General features: G+C 64.5%; 3 protein-coding genes across 3 annotated transcripts in view; 1 reads left to right on the top strand and 2 right to left on the bottom strand.

Annotated features, from left to right (window-relative positions):
* PHRF1 (PHD and ring finger domains 1) overlaps window positions 1-107 on the bottom strand; it is a 38,130-nt gene extending 38,023 nt beyond the window's left edge. The window contains exon 1 of the mRNA XM_064370271.1: window positions 59-107. The gene's annotated coding sequence lies outside the window, so the exon portion shown is untranslated. The remainder of the gene's footprint in view (window positions 1-58) is intronic.
* An 11,497-nt stretch (window positions 108-11,604) lies between these two features.
* RASSF7 (Ras association domain family member 7) lies at window positions 11,605-14,267 on the bottom strand. The gene is given in 7 exon segments (XM_021676996.2): window positions 11,605-12,056; window positions 12,136-12,178; window positions 12,181-12,217; window positions 12,295-12,423; window positions 12,577-13,274; window positions 13,457-13,582; window positions 14,223-14,267. Coding segments are annotated over 6 exon segments (1,119 nt in total). The 5' UTR covers window positions 13,581-13,582; window positions 14,223-14,267; the 3' UTR covers window positions 11,605-11,968.
* A 698-nt stretch (window positions 14,268-14,965) lies between these two features.
* On the top strand, window positions 14,966-20,025 carry LMNTD2 (lamin tail domain containing 2). The gene is given in 14 exon segments (XM_064370232.1): window positions 14,966-15,068; window positions 15,726-16,300; window positions 16,389-16,541; window positions 16,889-16,976; window positions 17,063-17,218; window positions 17,471-17,539; window positions 17,618-17,706; window positions 18,019-18,284; window positions 18,527-18,623; window positions 18,736-18,925; window positions 18,987-19,106; window positions 19,171-19,334; window positions 19,531-19,714; window positions 19,894-20,025. Coding segments are annotated over 13 exon segments (2,007 nt in total). The 5' UTR covers window positions 14,966-15,068; window positions 15,726-16,001.
* The last annotated feature ends 393 nt before the right edge of the window (window positions 20,026-20,418 follow it).

The raw sequence follows: 20,418 nt of genomic DNA, 5'->3' as shown, positions 1-20,418 counted from the left end.
AGGCGGCCTGCGGCCCGGAGGAGCAGGAGCCCAGGGCCAGCGCGGCAGCCGCACGTACCCGGAAACCTCCCGCCCCGCGGCCGCTCCCGGGCGCTCCCCGCCGCTGCCCGACCGAGACTCGCTGCTGGGCCCGGCGGCCACCACAGCCGCCGCCGCCGCCGCCGCCGAGCGGTCTTCGACCCGGAAGTGCAGGGCGCCTCTTCCGGGCCACTCCGCCCCGCCCCTTGACCGGAACCACTGGGACCAGAGCGGGAAAGAAATGACTGAAGTAAGGAAGGTGCCGCTCCTCGCAGCCGGGGATCTCGAAGCGTTTAAACGGCCTACCTTCCACTTTGGAAACACTGTTTAATGCAAGACTGCCGTCCGGGTAGACCAGTGTCCTGGGACAGTTCGTACTAACCCCCGACCGTGGGCTGGTCCAGGCCGTCCCCCCGCGGCCGGGGCAGTTGGTACCGCCCGGATCTCCGCCCACCGCCCAGAGCGAATAGGCGCTACTTCCTGTACGCCAAGCTCCACCTCCACGCCCGCAGCCCCGCCCTTCTCCGCGCCCACAGCCCGCCCCGCCCCCACGCCCGCAGCCGCAGCCTACCTCGCGCCTGCAGCCCCACCCCACCGCCCGCAGCCCCGCCCTGTCCCGCAGCCGCAGCCCCGCCCCGCCTCGCGCCCCCCACGCCCATCAACTCATAGCCCCGCCCACACACCCGCAGCCCCGCCTCGCACCCGCAGCCCCGCCCACACGCCTCATCAGCTCGTAGCCCCACCCCCACGTCCCGTCAGCTCGTAGCCCCGCCCCCACGCCCCGTCAGCACCGCCCCCACGCCCTATCAGCTCTAGCCCCGCCCCCACGTACGCAGCCCCGCCCCCCACGCTCTATCAGCCCGTAGCCCCGCCCCCACGCCCTATCAGCTCGTAGCCCCGCCCCCAAGCCACCTCAGCTCGTAGCCCCGCCCCCACGCCACCTCAGCTCCTAGCCCGACCTGCGCGCGGCGGGAGCGCCTGGGAGGTAGTCCTTGGGTTCTCTGCGGCGAGCGTCGCGCTCCTCTCCCCGGACCCTGCCGGAGCCCTCCGAGAGCTGGCTGTTCCCGCCCAGGCCCGCGTCCGCGTGTCCCGCAGCAGGCGCAGCGAAACGTGCGCGCTGGCGGACGAGGCGGGCAGTCCCGTGTGGATTTGGCGCCGGGTGGCCCTGGGACGCGCGACGGCGTGTGCGCAGCGCACCCGGGGAGGCTCCGGGGGTCCCGAGCAGGCGCGGGCTCGCGAGACCCCCTGGCCGCTGCGGGAAGCGCTGGAGAGGCGTCCGGAGGGGCCCGCGGGGTCCCCGTGCAGGGCCCGGGTGGGTCCGCGCGGGTGTGGGATGTGCGCGCTCCGGGTGGATGCCGAAGGCGGAGCTGCCAGGGTTTGCCGAGGACTTGGAGGAATGAGGCGGCGAAGCAGAAGAGACGGGGAGGACGGGGGAGGCCTGAGGCGGGCTGGCGTGGCTGGGAGGCTGTGCACCGCCAAGGACGCTTCCCTCACGTCCCATCGTGGGCGCCTGTGTTTCCTTTGACAACTACCAGCAGCCCCCGAGGAGATGGAGGTCGGGGGCTCAAGCTGACCACAGGCGGGCGGTCCTCCTTCCCAGGAACCTCAGCGTGTGTGTCCGCGGGTGCCCCTTTAGTCCCCCCGGGGGAATGGGAGGTGCCACAGATGGAGTGGGCAGAGGCTGCTCTGGATGAAGATGAAAATGTGGGGATCGCATGTGGCGGGCGGCTGGGGACCATGCCTGAACCCTGGGACTCCAACCTGAAGAGGTTTGGAATCTGCAAAGGAGTCCAGGAAGGACCACAGGGGTGCTAGGGGTGGGGGCTGGAGGAAAAGCCAGGAGAGGGGCTTCTGGAGGCCCGGGAGGGCGTGCACACACATCATGCGGGAGGGAGCCTGGGTGCAGCAGGGTGGGTCAGCTCACCGTGGGCCGGCAGCGCTGCGCAGAGAGTGTGCAGGGGCTGTGAACACCGACTTCTCTTTCAAGTTGACTTAATGCAAAGGGGAAGAGAAAGGTGGAGGTAACTGAGAAGGAGGAGGGCGTGAAAAGGGTGTTGTCTTCTGTTTGCAATGGGAAAAGTAATAAGCACTGCCGGGCTCTGAAAACTCCCTGAAGAAGGAGGAGCGGATGGTGCGGGAGAGACTACGGAGGACTCTGGAGCAATCTACTCCCAGTGGGCCAGAAGGGTGGGGTCAGGAGGGGCTGGGTGTCACGACGGTCACCCAGGCCAGCCACCTGAACCCACAAGCTTCAGTCTCACTTTCTCAACCTCTGTGTGCCTACGTGTCCTTGGCCATGAAAGAGGAAAGTTGGCGATCATATCTGTTAGGTCATTGTGAGGGTGACATGGGTACAGCTCAGGTGGGGTCCCATGTGGTCAGTGGGCTGAGGGACCGCCCCTACTTTTGCATGTGCGGCATCCTGCCTGCAGGCCATTAAGATAAAGGGGCACCCACAGACACAGGCTGAGGCTCCTGGGAAGGAGAACAGGCTGCCTGGGGCCTGCTGGTAATTGTCAAAATAAACACATCACCCAGGCCAGGCACGGTGGCACACACCCTGTTATCCCAGCAGTTTGGGAGGCCACGGCGGGAGGATCACTTGAGCCTAGGAGTTCCAACCTGGGCAACGCGGTGAGAAATTCCTCTCTACAAGAAATTGGAAAAAAATTAGCCTGAGATGATAGTGCACGCCCGTAGTCCCAGCTACTCAGGAGGCTGAGGTGGGAGGATTGCTTGAGCCCAGGGGAGGCTGAGGCTGCAGTGAACCGTGATGACACCACTGCACTGAAGCCTGGGTGACAGACCCTGTCTAAAAAATAACAAGCCAGGCGCAGTGGTTCACACCTGTAATCCCAGCACTTTTGGAGGCCGAGGCAGGAGGATCGCCTGAGGTCAGGAGTTTGAGACCAACTTGGCCAACTTGGTGAAACCCTAACTAAAAATACAAAATGAGCTAGGTGTGATGGCTAGTGCCTGCAATCCCAGCTACTTGGGAGGCTGAGGCAGGAGAATCCCTTGAACTGGGAGGCAGAGGTTACAGTGAGCCAAGATTGTGCCAGTACACTCCAGCCTGGGCAACAAAGTGAGACTATGTCTCAAAAAAAATACAAAAATTAGCTGGGCATGGTGGTGCACCCCTGAAATTCCAGTTACTTGGAAGGCTGAGGCAGGAGAATCACTTGAACCCAGGAGGCAGAGGTTGCAGTGAGCTGAGAAAGCACCAGTGCACTCCAGCCTGGTTGACAACGCAAGACTCTGTCTAAAAAAGTGATAATAAAGGCTGGGCGCGGTGACTCACACCTGTAATCCCAGCACTTTGGGAGGCCGAGGCGGGCAGATCACAAGGTCAGGAGATTGAGACCATCCTGGCCAACACGGTGAAACCCCGTCTCTACTAAAAATACCAAAAATTAGCCAGGTGTGGTGGCACGCGCCTGTAGTCCCAGCTACTTGGGAGGCTGAAGCAGGAGAATCACTTGAACCAGGGAGGCGGAGGTTGCAGTGAGCCAAGATCGTGCTCCAGCCTGGGCGGCAGAGCAAGACTCCATCTCAAAAACAAAAAAAGATAATAAAATAAAATTTAAAAAATAAACGTATGCAAAATAAATAAATAATAAGCACACGCAGCCGGGTGCAGTGGCTCACGCCTGTAATCCCAGCACTTTGGGAGTCTGAGGAAGGTGGATCACAAGGTCAGGAGTTCAAGACCAGCCTGGCCAATATGGTGAAACCCTGTCTCTAGGAAAAACACAAAAATTAGCTGGGCGTGGTGGCAAGTGCCTGTAATCCCAGCTACTCTGGAGGCTGAGGCAGGAGAATTGCTTGAACCAAGACCTGGGAGGCGGAGGTTGCAGTGAGCCGAGATCACACCACTGCATTTCGGCCAGGGCTACAGAGAGAGACTCTGTCTCAAAAATAAATAAATACATAAATTTAAAAATAAACACACATTGCCAGGTGCAGTGGCTCACGCCTGTAATCCCAACACTTTGGGAGTCCGAGGTGGGTGGATCACCCGAATGCAGGAGTTCAAGACCAGACTGACCAACAAGGTGAAACCCTCATCTCTAAAAAAAATTAAATAAACACACACATCCACAGGGAAACATGAAGAACGTGTCCTCGGTGAGCACCCTTGGTCAGTGCACAACCCACCCAGCTATGCCAGGCAGCGCTCAGGCTCAGGCCTAAGAAGTATCCCCAGGCAGCTGCCCAGAGCTAGACTAGCAAGGAGGATTCTTCCTGAGAGCACAGGCACGTAGCTATTACCTCCAACCTGCTGATCCCCCCCCACACACACACCTGACACAAAACAACTCCTTACCTGCTCACACACGCTCAAATGCCTCACACACCAGCAGGCAGGCAGATGCCTCCGTCTGCAGCCCCCCGTCAGTACCATCACCTCCCCTGCACATGGACGGGCCACTCTGGTCACCTGCTAGTGCCAGTGTGCACACATGTGCATCCTGCCCACACAGGTCACACAGACCTGCGCTCAGAGGCTCCGGCTGGATTCCCGGTTGATGCTGCCATGTGCTGCTCCTGGTGTGCACGGCGGGTGGAGCTGGGCTGGGAGCTCCCTTGCTTCTGTCCAGCCCCCCCCCCCCCACGTACACACACCCCATGGTCACTGAACCCAGTCATTGCCCACGCTGAAACCCATCCCACCCCGAGCAGCAGGGAGCCCCAGAGCCAGGTGGACGCCTGGGGGAGGTGGGGCGGGGGCAAGGGTAGCTGAAGGAGGTGGGTGGAATGAGAACAAAGGAGCCAAAACTCCCAGAGCTGGGGGAGGGACGGGCAGGGCTGCATCTCCATGTAGGGAAGGCAGGTGTCTGTGTGTCCCGGGGCTGCCATACCAAACGGCCACAAACTGCGGGCCTTGGACAACAGAAATGCATTCTCTCAGTCTGGAAGCCAGAGGTCTGAGACCCAGGCTGGCAGGGTCACACCCCCTGTTGAGGATCTGGGGAGGGCCTTCCTGTCCCAGCTTCATGGGCTCCAGGCGTTCCTTGGCTGTGGATTCCTATGGCCTCCCTCTGTCTGTGTCTGTCTTCTCTCTCTTTTTTATTTTTTTGGTTTTCTCACCATTTTTTTTTTTTTAAACCGGAGTCTTGCTCCATTGCCCAGGTTGCAGTGTAGTGGCGCGATCTCAGCTCACTGCCAACCTCCTGGGTTCAAGTGATTCTCCTGCCTTAGCCTCCCAAGTATTTGGGATTACAAGCACACGCCACCATGCCTGGCTAATTATTATTATTATTATTATTATTATTATTATTATTATTTTTAGTAGAGATGGGGTTTTACTATGTTGCCAGGCTGGTCTCAAACTCCTGACCTCAGGTGATCTGTCCACCTCGGCCTCCCAGAGTGCTGGGATTACAGACTTGAACCACCGCACCCAGCCTGTGTTTCTCTCTTCTGTGTTTTATGAGGACACTGGTCATTGGACTTAGGGCCCACCCAGGTAGTCCAGGATGATCTCACTTCAAGATGCTTCCCTTAACCACATCTGCAGAGATGCTTTCTCCCAGTAAGGCCACGTTTAGGGGGTCTGGGCATTAAGATGTGGATATATCTTCTTTTGTGGGGACCATCCCACTCACTACAGATGGTGAGAAAAGGTGCATGTGAAATTGGCAGGGCTTGGGGCAGAAGTGGGTTCACATCAGCAGGGCATGACGAACACAGAGCCACCCCGTCCTCTTGCCCCTTCCTGTCCCTAGTCCGACTGCCCTGAGAGCCTCTGCTCTGCCCTGAAGCCGAGGGGCTCCTCAGGGATCCCACTGACTCCCAGGGGTTCTTTCACGACCCACATGATAGAGGTCTTGCTGACCCCTTGACCCCTGACCCCCAATAGAACCGAGTGGCCCTTATTGCTCTGGGACCGTCCCCATTCACGGGTGGCCAGAGGTACAAGGAGCCACTCGGCTCTATTGGGGGCCAGGGTCAAGGGGTCAGCAAGACCCTGATCATGTCTTGCTGACCACGTCTGACCTACTCCAGACCCTGCACCTGAATTTATGTCCCCAGCCTTCAAGTTCCTGAGGACCTGGGCTGAGTCGGAGCCTCCCTGGGGCCCCAGGACTTGACCGCCAGGGCTGGGATCGGGGCAGTGGGCAGGCTGCGGCCCAGGCTTGCGCGAATGCTGGTGCAGGGAGGTCATGGGGCCAGGAGGGAACAAAGGGCAGGGCGGTGAGTTTAGCGCCAGGGAGCTGAGGGGAGACGGCCTGGGGCCGCGGGCCAGGGTGACAGTGCCAACGGGGGCCGGCGGCCAGATCGCCCTTGGCTGCCACTTTGGGGCCCCACCCAGAGTCCGACACTTCCACGTCCGAAGCTGGCCCTGCGCGTCCTAATGAAGGTCAAACCGTCAAGGCTCCTTTGATTTTACACCTTTTCAGGGCACAGACAGGCTACTTTCGCCTCGTCCCGGCAAAAGACAGGCACAGCCCCGTGCAGCACCCCGGCCAGGCTCACGAGGCTTCCGTGGAGACAGAGCGCGCAAGAGGGACCCACAGTCCCCAAGGCCATCACGGGGCGTCGCCAGGCAAACCAGGCAGAGCCAGAGCCTCCCCTTCGCCAGCTGGACGGACCCGGGAGTCCTTTGGGGACCCCAGGCCGCCCAGCGGGTGGCGCGTGCGTCCCGAGGACGCCGTTTCCCGGCCCACGAGGCCCTTCCCGGCTCACGACCCGGGCTACGTGCGCCGGGCGCCCAGCGGGTTCGGGGGGGGCGGCCCGCGGCATGCGGGTGCGGGGCACGGAGGCGGCCGGGTCGTACCACCGTGCCGCGGGGACAGGAGCAGCTCCCTGCCCGCCCTGCCGCCCCACGCACACCCGCGGGCGGAGGACCGGGCGCCAGGCTGCCCCACGCCCAACCCGGAAGCCCCGCGCGCCCGGGCCGTACCACCGCGCGGCGGGAGGAGGACCACCTCGGCCGTACCATCCGCCCGGCTGGGGGACGCGCCCCGGCCCCGCCGCGCCCTCGTGGCCAGCGCCCCGCAGGCCCCGCCTGGCAGGTGCCGTCCCTCCCCGGGCCGACGTGCAGAAAAGAACGCGCCGGCCTCGCCCGCGAAGGGCCGCGCGGCGGTGGGCGGGGCGTCGCGAACCCCCCTCGCACCCACTGGCTGCGTTGCGGCAGGGCGCGCCCGGCTCGGCCGACCATTGGCTGTGGGGCCAGGCATTTGCATACGGGGCGGGGCGTGGGCGGTGGGGATCCGGCCGGGGCGGGGCGGGCCGGGGGCGCGAGGTGCCCGGGGCCGCGGCCGAAGTTGGGCCGAGAGCTGGCGGCCGCCCCTCGCCGGGGTCGCAGGTGACGCGCGAGGGATGCCAGGTTGGCGGGCGGGGCGCACCTCCGAGGCCGCCCTCCCGCGGGGGTTGCGGGGGTCCGGCTGGGCAGGGGCGGCGGGGCTCGGACACCCAAGTTGGAGGGGACGGGGGTGGGGGTCGATTCCTCCGCCCGCCCACCCGGCCGTCCCTCCAGACGCAGGGCAGCCCCTGCCCACCGCACACTGCGCTGCTCCAGACCCACTGTGCGTGTGACAGCGGCTGATCTGTGCCTGGGCAGCGCGACCCTCCTGGCCCCGTGACCCGGGTCTGGCGGGCAGGCGAGCGGCCGCACGGGGACGCGAGGGCAGCCGGACACCGTAGGGAGGGGGTGCCCCCGTGGGCAGGGTGTGCCTGTCTGCCCAGCGGGGCGGCGGGTGGCGGGTAGCGGAGTCATTCGGGGCTGTGCTGCCCTCCGCTTGCTGAGGCCGAGGCTGGGCCAGATTCCGCCTTGGAGGGAACTTTCTTTTCCTTGTGTGTCCAGGGTGCCGGTCTGCGGAGTTCCTGTAGCCAAGTCGAAGGTGGCCCTGGGCAGGCACGGGTGTTATGGTTCTATCTTCAGCCAACAGGGCCATCCTCTGGGGACTTCCTACGGGAAGAGAGTGACGGATTTGGCGCTTCTGTGTCTCTGCCGCTTCAGTGAGGCCACTGCGGGAGTCGGCGTGCTGGGCCCATGTGCCTCTCCAGCTGCCTGTCTGCTGGGCTTGCCTTCTGAAGACCACTATGAAAATCAGGACCAGGGTGTGTCCGAGCCTGCAGGCCCTGTCCCCTCTCCCCATGGCTGCAGGGGTTGAGGGCTGCACCCAGCTCGCTGGAGAGGGAGAGGCAGATTTAGTGGACGCCTGGCATGCACTCGGACTGGCCTTTAGAAGCACCCTGTCCTGATGGGGTTGCCTGTCACCACTGCAGACTGAGGCTTGGCAGAATCTGCAGGTGGGGAAGGCTGTATGTGGCCTTGGGGTGGAACCTGCAGAGCTGACTTCCTGCCGGATAGGGACTTTCTGTGAGGACCCCTCAGCGAACCGGGGTCCTTGGCCAGACCCACAGAGCACTTCTGTGCTGGGGTCAGGTGGGAAGTCTGGGCCACTAGGGCCCCAGCACAGTCCCTCAATTCGGCCTGGCTCTGCCTCTGCCCATATTACACCAGGTAGGATGCCACCGTGCGTCGCCTGAGGGTGGGCTTGGCTTGGGCCTGCCCTGCGGTGGAACTGGATATTTTCAGGGAGCCCAGCCTTTCCACACACCAGCACAGCACACAATATAGTTTTCAAAGTACAGTTTAAGACTCAAAAGTAAACTTTTCAGCCACTCAAAGGTTTGCTTAGTGATCTGAAACGCTCTGGCCACTTTTCAGGACCATGGGACTCTGTTCACCTGAAACAGCTGTGAGAGGCCCGGCTCAGTGGCTCACGCCCGGCATCCCAACACTTTGGGAGGATGAGTGGGGTGGATCACTTGAGATCAGGTGTTCGAGACCAAGCTGCACAACATGATGAAACCCCGTCTCTACTAAAATCACAAAAATTAGCCGGGCGTGGTGGTGTGCGCCTGTAGTCCCAGCTACTTGGAAGGCTGAGGCAGGAGAATTGTTTGAACCTGGGAGGTGGCGGTTGCAGTGAGATGAGATTGTGCCACTGCACTCCAGCCTGGGTGACGAGAGATACTCTGTCTCAAAAAAATGAAAAATGAAACAGCCAGTGAGGAGGAAGTCCCCACACCATCCCTCGCCAGGACCCAGCGGGTGCCAGGACGCCTTCCTGGTGGGGAAGAAGGCTGGTTAGCTTCATCAGAGCTAGCAGTAGCAGACCAGGCACGGGCACCCGGGCGGTGGCTTCAGAAGAACAGGTGTTCCTTGAAAACAGACACAGAACAGCACAGCGTGTGCTCTGCCAGCCCCATGCCTGCTTCCTATTGAGGGGCTGAGGCAGGTGGGGCAGAACTCATGACCCCAGGAGGACATGGGGGTGGGCTCTGGATGGCACCTGGCACTGCCCCCTGCTGGCCTGTGTGCTTCTGGATGACCCCATGATGGGTCAGAAGGCTGGTCACAGGTACAACCGCCCTTTGGAGTGTGGGTGGGGGCTGTGGATGGAGGAGTCAGCCCTCGGGCCCCAGGCCAGCTGCCCAGGCACAACCCACCTGGCCTCTGCATTCCAGGATCCACCCCATGTGACCCTGGGCTTAGCCCTGTCTGGAGCCACGGGTTAGGCAGGTCCAGGCCCCTGAGAACCTCCCAGGGATGGGCGGCTGTGAGCCAGGGAGCAGGCTGAGGCCAGAGTGCAGACAGGAGCGAGGTCAGGTGGGGGTTCTGGCTTGCTGACGCTGGCTCGGGGAGCCACGTCTGCTGCCTGGCCTCACTACATTTGGTTCCCTGCCTCGGGCAGGAAATAGCCAAGTCCCCTCTATGCAGCAGGGAGCTGGTGGCCCTGGCCTCTGGGGGGCCCTGCGGATGGCTTCCTTGCTCAAGTTCAGAACTTCCACGTTCCGTTCGTCTGCTCCGGGGACAGGGACAGCACCAGAGGCAGGGCCACCCAAGAGAAAGGTAAGTCCATCCAATTCCTTCACCCTCAAAGCACAAAGATCCCATGATCTAGGGCAAGCTTGTCCAACTGTCGCCCCTGAGACGGCTCTGAATGCAGCCCAACACAAGTCTGTAAATTCTCTTTTATTTTGTTGAGACGGGAGTTTCTCACTGTCACCCAGGCTGGAGTGCAGTGGCGTGATCTCGGCTCACTGCAACCTCTGTCTCCCGGGTTCCAGCAATTCTCCTGGCTCAGCCTCCCGAGTAGCTGGGATTACAGGCATGCACCACCACACCCAGCTAATTTTTGTACTTTTTAGGAGAGATGGGGGGTTCACTATATTGGCCAGGCTGGTCTCGAACTCTTGACCTTGTGATTCACCTGCCTCAGCCTCCCAAAGTGCTGGGATTACAGGCATGAGCCACTGTGCCTGGCCACGGTTTTTTTTTTTTTTTTTTTTTTTATAGCTCATCAGCTATCGTTAGTGTATTCTATGTGTGGCCCAAAACAATTCTTCCAATGTGGCCTGGGGAAGCCAAAAGACTGGACGCCCCTGACCCCTCCAATACCACCCATGGCTCTACCCAGGTGTAGGGGTCCCCCACATTCTGCTCACCACAAAAAAACCTCTTCTCCAACCCCAACCATGGCCTTTGGAGCTGGGAGCGTCTGGTTCACCCTGAGGACCAGGAGAAGTGACAGGCAGCCCAAGGGCCCAGGCAGGGGCTGGGTTGGAATGCGGACACTGCCCCAGTTTTTTTTTTTTTTTTTTTTTTTTTTGGAGACAGTCTCACTCTGTCACCCAGGCTGGAGTGCAGTGGCTCAATCCTGGCTCACTGCAATCTCCACCTTCCAGGTTCAAGCGATTCTCCTGCCTCAGCTTCCCGAGTAGCTGGGATTACAGCTGCGCATGACCACGCCTGGCTAAGTTCTTGTATTTTTAGTAGAGATGGGTTTTCATCGTGTTGGCCAGACTGGTCTCCAACTCCTGACCTCAGGTGATCTGCCTGCCTCGGCCTCCCAAAGTGTTGGGATAGTAGGCATGAGCCACCATGCTGGGCCTTGTATTTTTTGTAGAGACAGTGTCACCATGTTGGCCAGGCTGGTCTCGAACTCCTGATCTCAAGTGATCCATCTGTCTCAGCCTCCTAAAGTGCTAGGAGTACAGGTGTGAGCCACGGCACCCGGCCCCTGCCCCAGTTTCAAAGCTGCAGGCTCACGGCAGTTATTTCACATCCACCTAGGGAGGAGGGGGCAGCCCCTGCCCACGGTACCCATGCCCTCCATGCCCTCCCTGGGGTGGTGAAGCTGCCTGGGCCTGGCTGACCTAGGAATCTGGGACCCGCCCCCACAAGTTCTCAGTAAACCTAACAGGTGGGTCTAGCTCATCCCAGCGTCCTCAGTTCCTGCTGCTGGTGGGGCACAGGTCACACAACGAGGAGTCAGGTGGGAGGGGGTTCAGATAAGCCTGGAACAGTCAGGCCGGGCTCAGCCAGCAGGCCCGCCAGGCTGGGGCCCTCAACAGGAGAGCCACTGAGGGTAGGCAGGGCTGAGCAGATGGAATGTGGAGCCCAGGAAGCTCCAGCGCTGGGCCCCACTGAGCACTGGTCCCTGAGGGATCCCATTCAAAGATGCTCCCGCCGTGGCCAGCTGCAGGTGTCTCCGGGTGCTGCTCAGTGACACCCCGTGGAGGCTCACGCTCAAGATCTCACAGACCTGGCCCAGCGCAGCCTTAGCACACATTCAAGCCACTGCGGGCAGTTTATTGAGGTTTTAGCGTTGGGGTCGGGAGGTGGCACACACACACCGTGAAGGAGCCTCCCGCAGGCAGGCACATGCCCACAGCCTGAGCACTGGCAACGAATCTCCTGTCCCCAGCAGACAGCTGTGGCCTCTGGGGCCTGGCAAGTTTGACCTGGCTATGCCCCATGCTTCTCCAGGGTGTCTGGCAGACCTGGCAAGGACTCGGACAGTCCTCCCCTGCACCCCCTGCTCCTGATGCCGAGCCCAGAGCTTCCCACTGTGTGGTGCAGGAGCCCTCTGTGACCGCCGACCTCCTTCTAGGGTCCAGGCAGGCTGGTCTCACTGCCCTCACTGGTCTGTCACAGAGCCTGGGGCTGGGCTGCCAGAGGACGCCGCTCTGGGGCAGGAGCTGCTGCTACCTCCAGGAGTTCTGCTTCATGGAAGCCACTGTGGGAGGACACAGGCTGAGGAGGCTGCGGCCACAGGAGGGCCCCGGGCCCCAGGGGTAGGTGGCACACAGACATACCCTCGGGGCCTAGGGTAGGCACCAGGACGGGGCTCAGGGGGGGTCCCAGGAGGGACTCCTCTCTGGCTGGAGACAGAGGGCCCTGTGGGGAGGGAAGTCAGCCTGGAGTGGGGCTGGGCCAGGTCCTCACCTCCCAGCCTCCCCCAGAACCACGCCGACCTTTGTGTTAGGAGGGCCCCTGTCAGGCCGTGGGGGCGGTGGCAGCGCAGCCCCGGTCTGCTGGATGAACTGCTGCAGGTTGCACTGACGGAGCTCCCGGTTCAGCTCCTCCAGCTCCTGAGCCTGGGCCTGAGGGCACACGGGACCCTCAGGAGGCACAGCCACGGGGCTCCATAGCCCTTGTGCCCCGGAGGAAGCGCTCTCCCTAGCCGGACGCTGTGACCCCCAAACCTGCTCATGTCAGGGGAGGGGAAGTGACGGGAACGAGGTCCCGGGGCTCACCTGCAGGGCTCGCTCTGCAGCCTCCAGGGCCTGGCTCACCAGGGCCAGGCTGCCCTGCACCTCCACACTCTGCCGCTCCTGAACAGCCAGGTCCTGGCGCAGGCGCTCAGCGGCAGATGCCATGGGAGAAGGGGGCCCAGGGGCTTCTGCTGCCAGCTGCAGCTCAGCCTCCAGGGCTCGGGCCTGGGCATCCAGGGCCTGCAGCCGGGCGGCGTGCTCAGCAGTGGCCGCACTTAGTGCCTGCAGGCGTGCCTGTCCCTCCTGCTCCCGGGCTTGCTCTCGACGCAGCTCCTGCTCCCAGAAGGCCTCGTGGCCCAGCTCCTCAGCGTTTCTCTGCACCCAGAGCTCCAGGCTCCGCAGGTCTGTGCAGCAGCCTGGTGAGGGTGTCATGGGGGCTGCAGGCCCAGGACGTGAGAGGCTGGGGGCTGGCCCGAGGATCAGTGCTTTGCAGGGCTCACAGCCCAGCGCTGCCCGTGGCTTTGCAGGGAGGCTGGCACGAATTGGGCAGCGTTCTGGGGGTGGGCAGCTGTCTGAAGAGGGCCTCTCAGCCAGGCTGGGCCCCGTGCGCCTCAGGACAAACTGGACATCGCTGGCAAACTGTCCGCAGGTGGCCTGGGCACCTACTGGACACTCCTCCGGCAGCAGCTGCCGCTCCTTCTCTCTAAGCCGCTGCACAAGTACAAACCGGCCGGTCTGGCCTGGGGGGAAGGGGAGAAGGTCAGCCGCTGTGCCCCCCACTCTGTCTACCTGGCTTGAGGAATCGGCAAAAACAAGACGGTTCAGCAACCAGCCCCACCCTCCTGCGTGAAACACAGGGCTAGACCATCAGGCCCCACTTCGGCTCTACCTGCCGGGCCAGCGTCACCCCCAGAGCACTCACCTATTGCTTGGGCTAGTGCGATGACCACTTCCTGGCAGGTGGTCTGCTCGGAGACCCCACAGACCACACGCTGGATGCCGTCCACCCACACCTTCAGCTCCATGGCAGCCAGCCCCAAGAGCATCCCTGTTTTGTGGGGAAGGCGCAGGTCACAGGGTCAGGACCTGCCTACTCCTACCTCAGCCCGGTCCTCCTCCTCCTGACCTGCCCTAGAAACGGCTCGGGCTGCGGCCCCTCCGCATCGGCCCCACCCGCCGGCCACACATTCCTGGGGTGGCCCTCCGGAGCATGCAGGCTCGCCACCTCACCGGCCTCCTCTTGCCACGCCCGCACTCCCGGAACAAGGCGAATCATTAACCAGATCCAGGATTTCCTGTCCGCCTCACCTGGCTCGGAGGGCACTCGGCCGCCGCCATGGGAACGCCCCACCCCGAGCCGCTCAGGCCGCAGCGGGGCCCGGGGTCGCGACCCAGACCTCGACCCCGTGCATCCAGCGGACTCCGGGTCTGAGCGGCCCCCGCCAACCCAGGGAGCCCCGCCGCCCAATCGCTCCGTTCGCCCCGAAGGTCTCGGTCTCCGCCGCGGGCACGGATGCCCGCGCCGCAACCCCAGCCTGGCGGGAGCCAGGGCGTCCCAGCTCCGCAGGGTGAGCGCAGGTGCGGCGACGCCCCCGCCCTCGGCCCCCCGCCCCGGCCTCGCGGAAAACGCTCCACAGTTGGAGTCGGCGCCCCGCGCTCGGAAGGCCCCGGGACCCGGCGCGGCTCACCTGGGCGCTCGCCAGCCTCGGGACCCGCTCGGGCGCCGCCGCAACCTGCCGCCCCCAGCGCCGCGGCGCGCCCCGACCCCGCGCCCCCATTGGCCCGAGGCCCGCACGCCCCGCCCCCTAGCACCCCTATTGGCTTATCCGCGCGGGTGTCCCGCCCTCCAGCCCATGTCCATTGGCTGCCCCCGTCACGCCCCTCCCCGCCCCATTGGCTCGCCGCCGCGCCCCGCCTCCAGAAACTCCAGGTGTGGGCGGACCAAAGGGCGGGGCCTAGCGACGGTCCCCGCCCCCATCCCCCACCCTGCGGAGGACGCGGAAACGCGGCGGCTGCGGCCCCCGGGCGGCGCGTCGGGGCAGGTGTCCGGCCCCGTTCCTGGGCGCACTTCCTCGGCCGCCTTCAAGTGTGGGGGGTTCCCGCCCAGGGAGGGTCGCCGGCCTGGGATCCCACCAACCACACCCGTGCCCAGGGGCAGCGGGCCAGCACCGCCCCTCGCTTTCGGGGCCGGCCCCCGGGGACCCCGCAGTCGCCTGGACGCGCGTCCCCGGCTCGGGCGGTGGAGCCCTGGTGCGGGAGGTGCCCGCTCGGACGAGGCCGGGCCCGGCTGAGGCTCTTCCCCGACACCCACCTGCCCTTTAGGCCCCGGGGCCGGACCTCGCGCACAGCGAAGCCGGCTGGAAGCCGCTCCTCCGCCCCGCTGTCCCGGCCAGGGCCCGCAGCCTCGTGGTCCGCCATTCATTGCCTGCTCTGCCCAGCTCAGAACCAGCTGTGGGCGTGGAGGGGCCTCCTGCCCGCCTTTCCCCTGTGCTCCTCTAGGGAGACCTTACCCAGCCGAGTTGCAGAGATGGAGGGTGAATGGGTGAGGGCGGGGCGGAGGTGAGGGCTGCGGTGCTGGGTCTTGTGGGTCAGGTCTGGCCTCGCTTTTGTCCAGGAGGAGAGGAAATACTTGTCATGATACTGGCAATGCCCACGGGGGTCCCTGGGGGTGGCCCACAGGGTGTGGAGATGGCTGGAAAAGGTGAGGCTTCCAGCTTGGGGGTGAGTGCAGGTCACTGAGGTGGAAGGGGCCCGGCCTGGCGGTGCAGGCAGGCGCCCATAGTCCCAGTAACTCAGGAGGCGGAAGTGGGAGGATCGCTTGAGCCCAGGAATTCGAGGTTACCATGAGCTGGATCACACCAAGGCGCTCCAGCCTGGGCAACAAAGCAAGACCCTGTCTCTAAAAAATTAATTATTAATTTAAAAAGGGGCTGTGGGCAGGGGTGTACGACTGCAGGTGAGCCCTCACCAGTCCCCAGCTTGTCACTGTTACCCATCAGCTTCCTGTCCCCCACACCCCCATGGCTACGCTGGCCTGGCTCACAGGCAGCAATGCCCCTGTATGTGTCACGCTGCTGCCACCAGGCTGGGTAGGGGATGCTGGGGCCTCCCTCAGGTCGAGGGTGTTGGCCACTAAGTGGTTCTGCCCACCCCAAGCTGAGCAGTGGCTCAGTCTCTCACACCTCCTCCAGGCTGGGCTGGCTCAGGACTCACCCAGGGGCCTGGTCTGGGGTCTCCCTGGAGCCTCCAGGTAACAAACAGCCCCTCCCTTTCTGGGTGCTGGTACCCAGGGCAACGGTACAGAGCCCTTCCCTCCCAGGCCTGCTTGGAGCTCTGGCCTCAGGTGAGTGCTGGGGGTGCGGTCCTGAGCTGGGGAGAGGAGAGAGAAAGAGAAGGACACCACATCACAGGCAAAGGTCAGAAACGCACAGGTGTGGACACCCATTTGGGGAGCTCCTCAGATAGCCATGCTCCGTGAGCGCTGGTGCCGCTGGGCGGCTCCAAGCTGTGTGGCCAGGCAAGCACACCCAGCAGACTCGGCCCCCCCCACCCCTCCCAGCTCCCAAAGAACATCACGAATGGCCCCCAAGTCTGGCCCCGGGGCCGAAGAAGTCGAAGAGGAGGCTCTCTTGTCCCCCACAGACCGACAGTCGGTCAGTGGTCACCTGGGACCTCCAGCGGGCACACCTGCAGCCTCTGGGACTCCCACAAGCCTGCCGGACACTACGCCCCACTCCTCACGGGTGGCCTGCTCTGCCGACCCGCAGTAAGGAGGGGAGGGAGCAGTGGTGAGACTCCTGGGCCAGATGGCCGGGGCCCAGCCTGAGCGAGCAGCAGGGGCACTGTCACTGCAGGTTGGCTCCTGAGTCCCTGGATCCTCGCACGCTGCGGCTGCTGTGGGGGCGTCGAAAACTAGAGATCCAGGCTTTGCGGTGGGAGGTGTAGAATGGCCGGGACACCCGGCTCTGCCACATCCTGCAGGAGGTGGCGGCACTTCCGCCCAAGAGGTCTGAAGCACAGCATCCAGCCCAACCCAACCCCGCCTTGTCCTGGCCCGGACTCCTGGTCTCTGACCCCAACCCCAACCGAGTCAGATCTGTTCCCTCGTCCTTGCCCGCACTGATCCTCCACCCTGAGCCTAAGCTAACACGTTACAGCCTCAACCCCAGCTCTGCGAATGTGGATGGGTGCCAGACCCCTGCCCAGACCAGTGGGAGGCTGGCCGGCCCCAGCGCAGCTGTGCTGTGTGCCCTTGGGGCCAAGATGGCAGTGGTGCCCCTCCTTCACCACTGACCTGGTGTTAAGAACCCCTGCCTGAGCAGGCTGGGGACTGCTGAGGTCACCCCTCCTCCAGGAGCTCCCACAGGCAGGAGAGGCTCCTGCAGAGCCGGGTCCAGAAGCTGACACTGCAGCTGAAGGAACAGAAAGAGCGAGCCCAGTGGGTGAGGCGGGGGCACAGGGAGTGGGCGCGGTCCTGTTTCTGGGAGCCAGGCGGGGGCTGGCGTCTCACCCACAGGCCCTCCTGGAGCAGAAGGAGTACCTGGAGGATCGGCTGCTGGAGACCACCCGCAGGCTCCAGGAGGTGGAGGCCGAGCTGCAGAACTTCCAGAAGTCCTGCCTCCTGCAGCTAGCCCGCTCCTCATGGGTGGGCCGCATGCTGCGATCCCAGACTGGCAGTGTGGAGGTGAGCCCACCCCTAAGCCCTGCTGCCCCAGCCGCCCTCCCCAGCCCTCACCCTCCCATCCGGTACCTCTGCTGGGGCGCCCTGGCCTGCCTGGAAGCCTGCCCGGCTCAGGCTGCCTCCGGAACTCCAGGCTCCAGCAGGGAGGAATCAGGAGGCCTCGAAGTACAGGTGAGGTCAAAGAGAAGAGGTGCTGTGGGAGAGGGTGCCACTCGCCCCAGTCCCTGCCCACTGGCCTCTGGTCCCCTCTGGCAGGTGGTGACGGCAGGGACTCTGATGGACCCAAGTGACGTCTCTGAGAACATTCAGGTCCCCACTGGGGAGGTGAGCTAGGCCTCCCACGTGTGTGGTCTGGGGTCTGGAGCCCGGCGGGATGGGACACATGCCTCATTTCCTGGCCAGGGCTTTCGGCTGGAGAACGTGGACTGGGACAGCATTGCCCACCGGTACCCCAACCTCTTCACCAACGTGGAGCTTGACTCACAGCAAAAGTAACTGCACAGGCGGGGACTCCCTAGGGGCCAGAAGGGAGGGCTCACGTTGGCAGGTGAAGACCCAGGCCACTCAAGGACACTACCCCTCGGTGTCCCTGGATAAGTCCCTTAAGCCTCCAATGCTCAGTCCTGTGATCTGTAGAACGGGTTGGGGTTGAAGGGGCCATCACTGTCCTGCCATGTGCTGGGCCTGGGTCCTGGGTACCGGGAGCCAAGAGGGGCTCCCTGCTGCGCTGCCCGCTCTGGCTGGATGGGGGCAGGGCTGGCGCCTGGAGCTGGAATGGACATGAAGCAGAGTGTGGTCCACAGGCAGCCCTGGCCCTGGCCACAGCTGGACACAGGGAGCCCGGGGTCCCCTGGAAAGCACTCCGAGGGGCATCACAAGACCGTAAACTGGGGCTCCCTGCCCTGTCTGGGCACCAGCAGCTCAGGGGGCGCTGACTCCGACTCCAGCAGCTGCCAGCGGGGCCTCCCTTACCACCTGCTGAAGGCGTCAGGGCACTCTCCCCAGGGCAGGGGTGCTTCCTTCGAGCAGGCACTGGTGCAGGCCAGGAGCTTCGGAAGAGGATCAGCAGGTGCAGTGGAGCGGGGCTCCCTGTTACCCTTCACCCACCCTCCATCCCTCAGGCCCGTGATCTCACCCAGAGTCCTGAAGGAGGTCCTCCAGGCCCCAGGGTACAGCCGCTCTTCCCACCCCTCTGACCCTGGCCCTGCTACCCGTGCCCCCAGGCACTGCAGGCCTGGTCAGGCCTCACAGGGTACATCTCGTTGGGTACGCCATTCGAGGGTCCCCCTCCCCAAAAGTGCTCCTCTCTAGATCTCCAGAAAACCCGATCGGCCAGGCACCGCAAGCCGGTCCTGGCGCCAGAGCCCTGCACAGACCGTGACTACCCGGGACCCGAACACCAGCAGAGGTGAGGGGCGGCCCAGGCCTCCAGCGCTCGGCTGGAGCTGGATTCCGGGCGGGGCGCACAGCCGTGGGGTGGACAGGCCGCATCTGCTCACAGCGTCCCCCTCTCGCCCCAGCCCGACGGGCAGCTGCCCGAAGATCGTGGCCGTGAGCGTCCTGGAGAAGCTCGTCCGCATCCTCAATCAGTCGCAGCGGGAGACGGCCGACCTGGGCTGCGCGGTGCTGAAGCAGCTCGTGCGCGGCCTCCCGCAGCGCCTGTACCGCTTCCCGCCGGCCAGGCTGCTGGCCCCGCGCCGCCACATCACGGTGAGCCCCGGCCCGCGAGCCCGCCCGGCCGCCCCTCACCCGCCGCTCCGCGCCCTCCCAGGTCTGGGGCGAGGGGCCCTGCGACGCCCAGAAGCCGCCGTGCGCGTCCTCGGGCCGGGAGCCCGAACCCTCTCACTCCAGCCGCGACCGCGTGACGCTGCTCCTGGGCCCCAAGGGCGAGGTCGGCGCGGGCCCTCGGGGGGCGGCCGGGCTTCGGGTGCGGGGGTGACCGACGCGCCCCGCAGGTCCTCGGCGAGCACCGGATCCCACACTGCGCGACTCCGGCCCCGAGGGTCTTCGCCGACGACACCGACTTGTCCATCGACCGCTTCCCGCTCCCGGAGGCGGGGTCTGGAACCCCGTGCAGAGGACGCGTGCGGGAGCCCCGGGTCGGTCGCCGGAGGCCACGGTGGGGACCGCGGGTCCCCGGGACCCCGCCTCCTCTCCTGGCCCCCCCCCCCAGCAAAACGGTCCCTCGGATCCCCTCGCCGGGGCGGCCCCAACTTCCCCAGGTCCCGCCCTGCAGCCCCGAGTCACCAGGCGCGGAGCCCTCTAGGGCCGCTTTTCCCGGGCCGGCCGCCGCCCTCACGACCCTCGCTCCTCAGGACGCGGGCCCTACAGCTGCCGCCGAGCTTGGGGAGGCGCTTCCACCCGCGGGAGGGGCCCGCGCAGCACCTGCCCGCCATTCCCGGGGAGCGCGCGCCGGAGGGAGAGCGCGGCCCTCCTGACCCCACCCCACCGCCGCTGGGCCTGGAGGACTGGCGGCTCCCGAAGGAGCACCGAGTTCGGGTGAGGGCGCGCCTGCGGAAGTGCCCCCTCCCCTCCCCTCCCCCCTCCCCTCCCCTGCCCTCCTCTCCCCTCCGATGCCCCTCCCCTCCCCTGCCCCTCCAAGTTCCCTCCCCGTCCCCCCTCCCCTCCCTTCCTCGCCCCGCCCCGCCCTGCGCGCCTCTCAGCCCCCGCGCCCCCAGGTGTGCCGGAAGAGCGTGGACCGCAGCTGCCCCTTGGTGGCCCTGTCCGTGCCGAGCACGGCCCAGAGCAGATACAGCTTCCGCTTCCTCAGCTGCCCGCCGCTCACCGCGGACGCCTGCCGCCGCGCCTAGGGGCCGGGAGCGCGGGGACTAGGCAGGCGGGGTCCACTGCGTAATTTAATGAACCAACGTTGCCTACAAAGTAAATCGCATTTCTGTACACCTGAGAGGCGAAAATGATTCGCTTGGTTTCCAGTGCATACCCAGCAGGAGGGAACTGCCGCCCTGTCGCGGCGCGGGAGCCCTGCAGATGCCCCGGGGACGGGAAGCCGAGGGCGAGCAGCTGGGACCCTGGGACTCGGCCACGGAGGCCTAAGAGGTGGCTCTTACCCTGGGGCCGGCCGGGAGTGGGGGAGTCGGGGGTGGACTCGCAGCCCCAGCCCCAGCCCCAGCCCCAGCCCCTGCCCCTCGGCCACACCCACCTCTAGCAGGAGAGGCCTCTGACAGGCCTGCCCCTGTGACCAG

The sequence above is a fragment of the Aotus nancymaae genome, unplaced genomic scaffold (genome assembly GCF_030222135.1).
Source record: "Aotus nancymaae isolate 86718 unplaced genomic scaffold, 86718_ANA_hifiasm-v0.15.2.pri h1tg000106l, whole genome shotgun sequence".
Taxonomy (NCBI): domain Eukaryota; kingdom Metazoa; phylum Chordata; class Mammalia; order Primates; family Aotidae; genus Aotus; species Aotus nancymaae.
The sequence above is the reverse complement of the archived record's forward strand: the minus strand, read 5'-3'. Positions and strand labels throughout refer to the sequence as shown.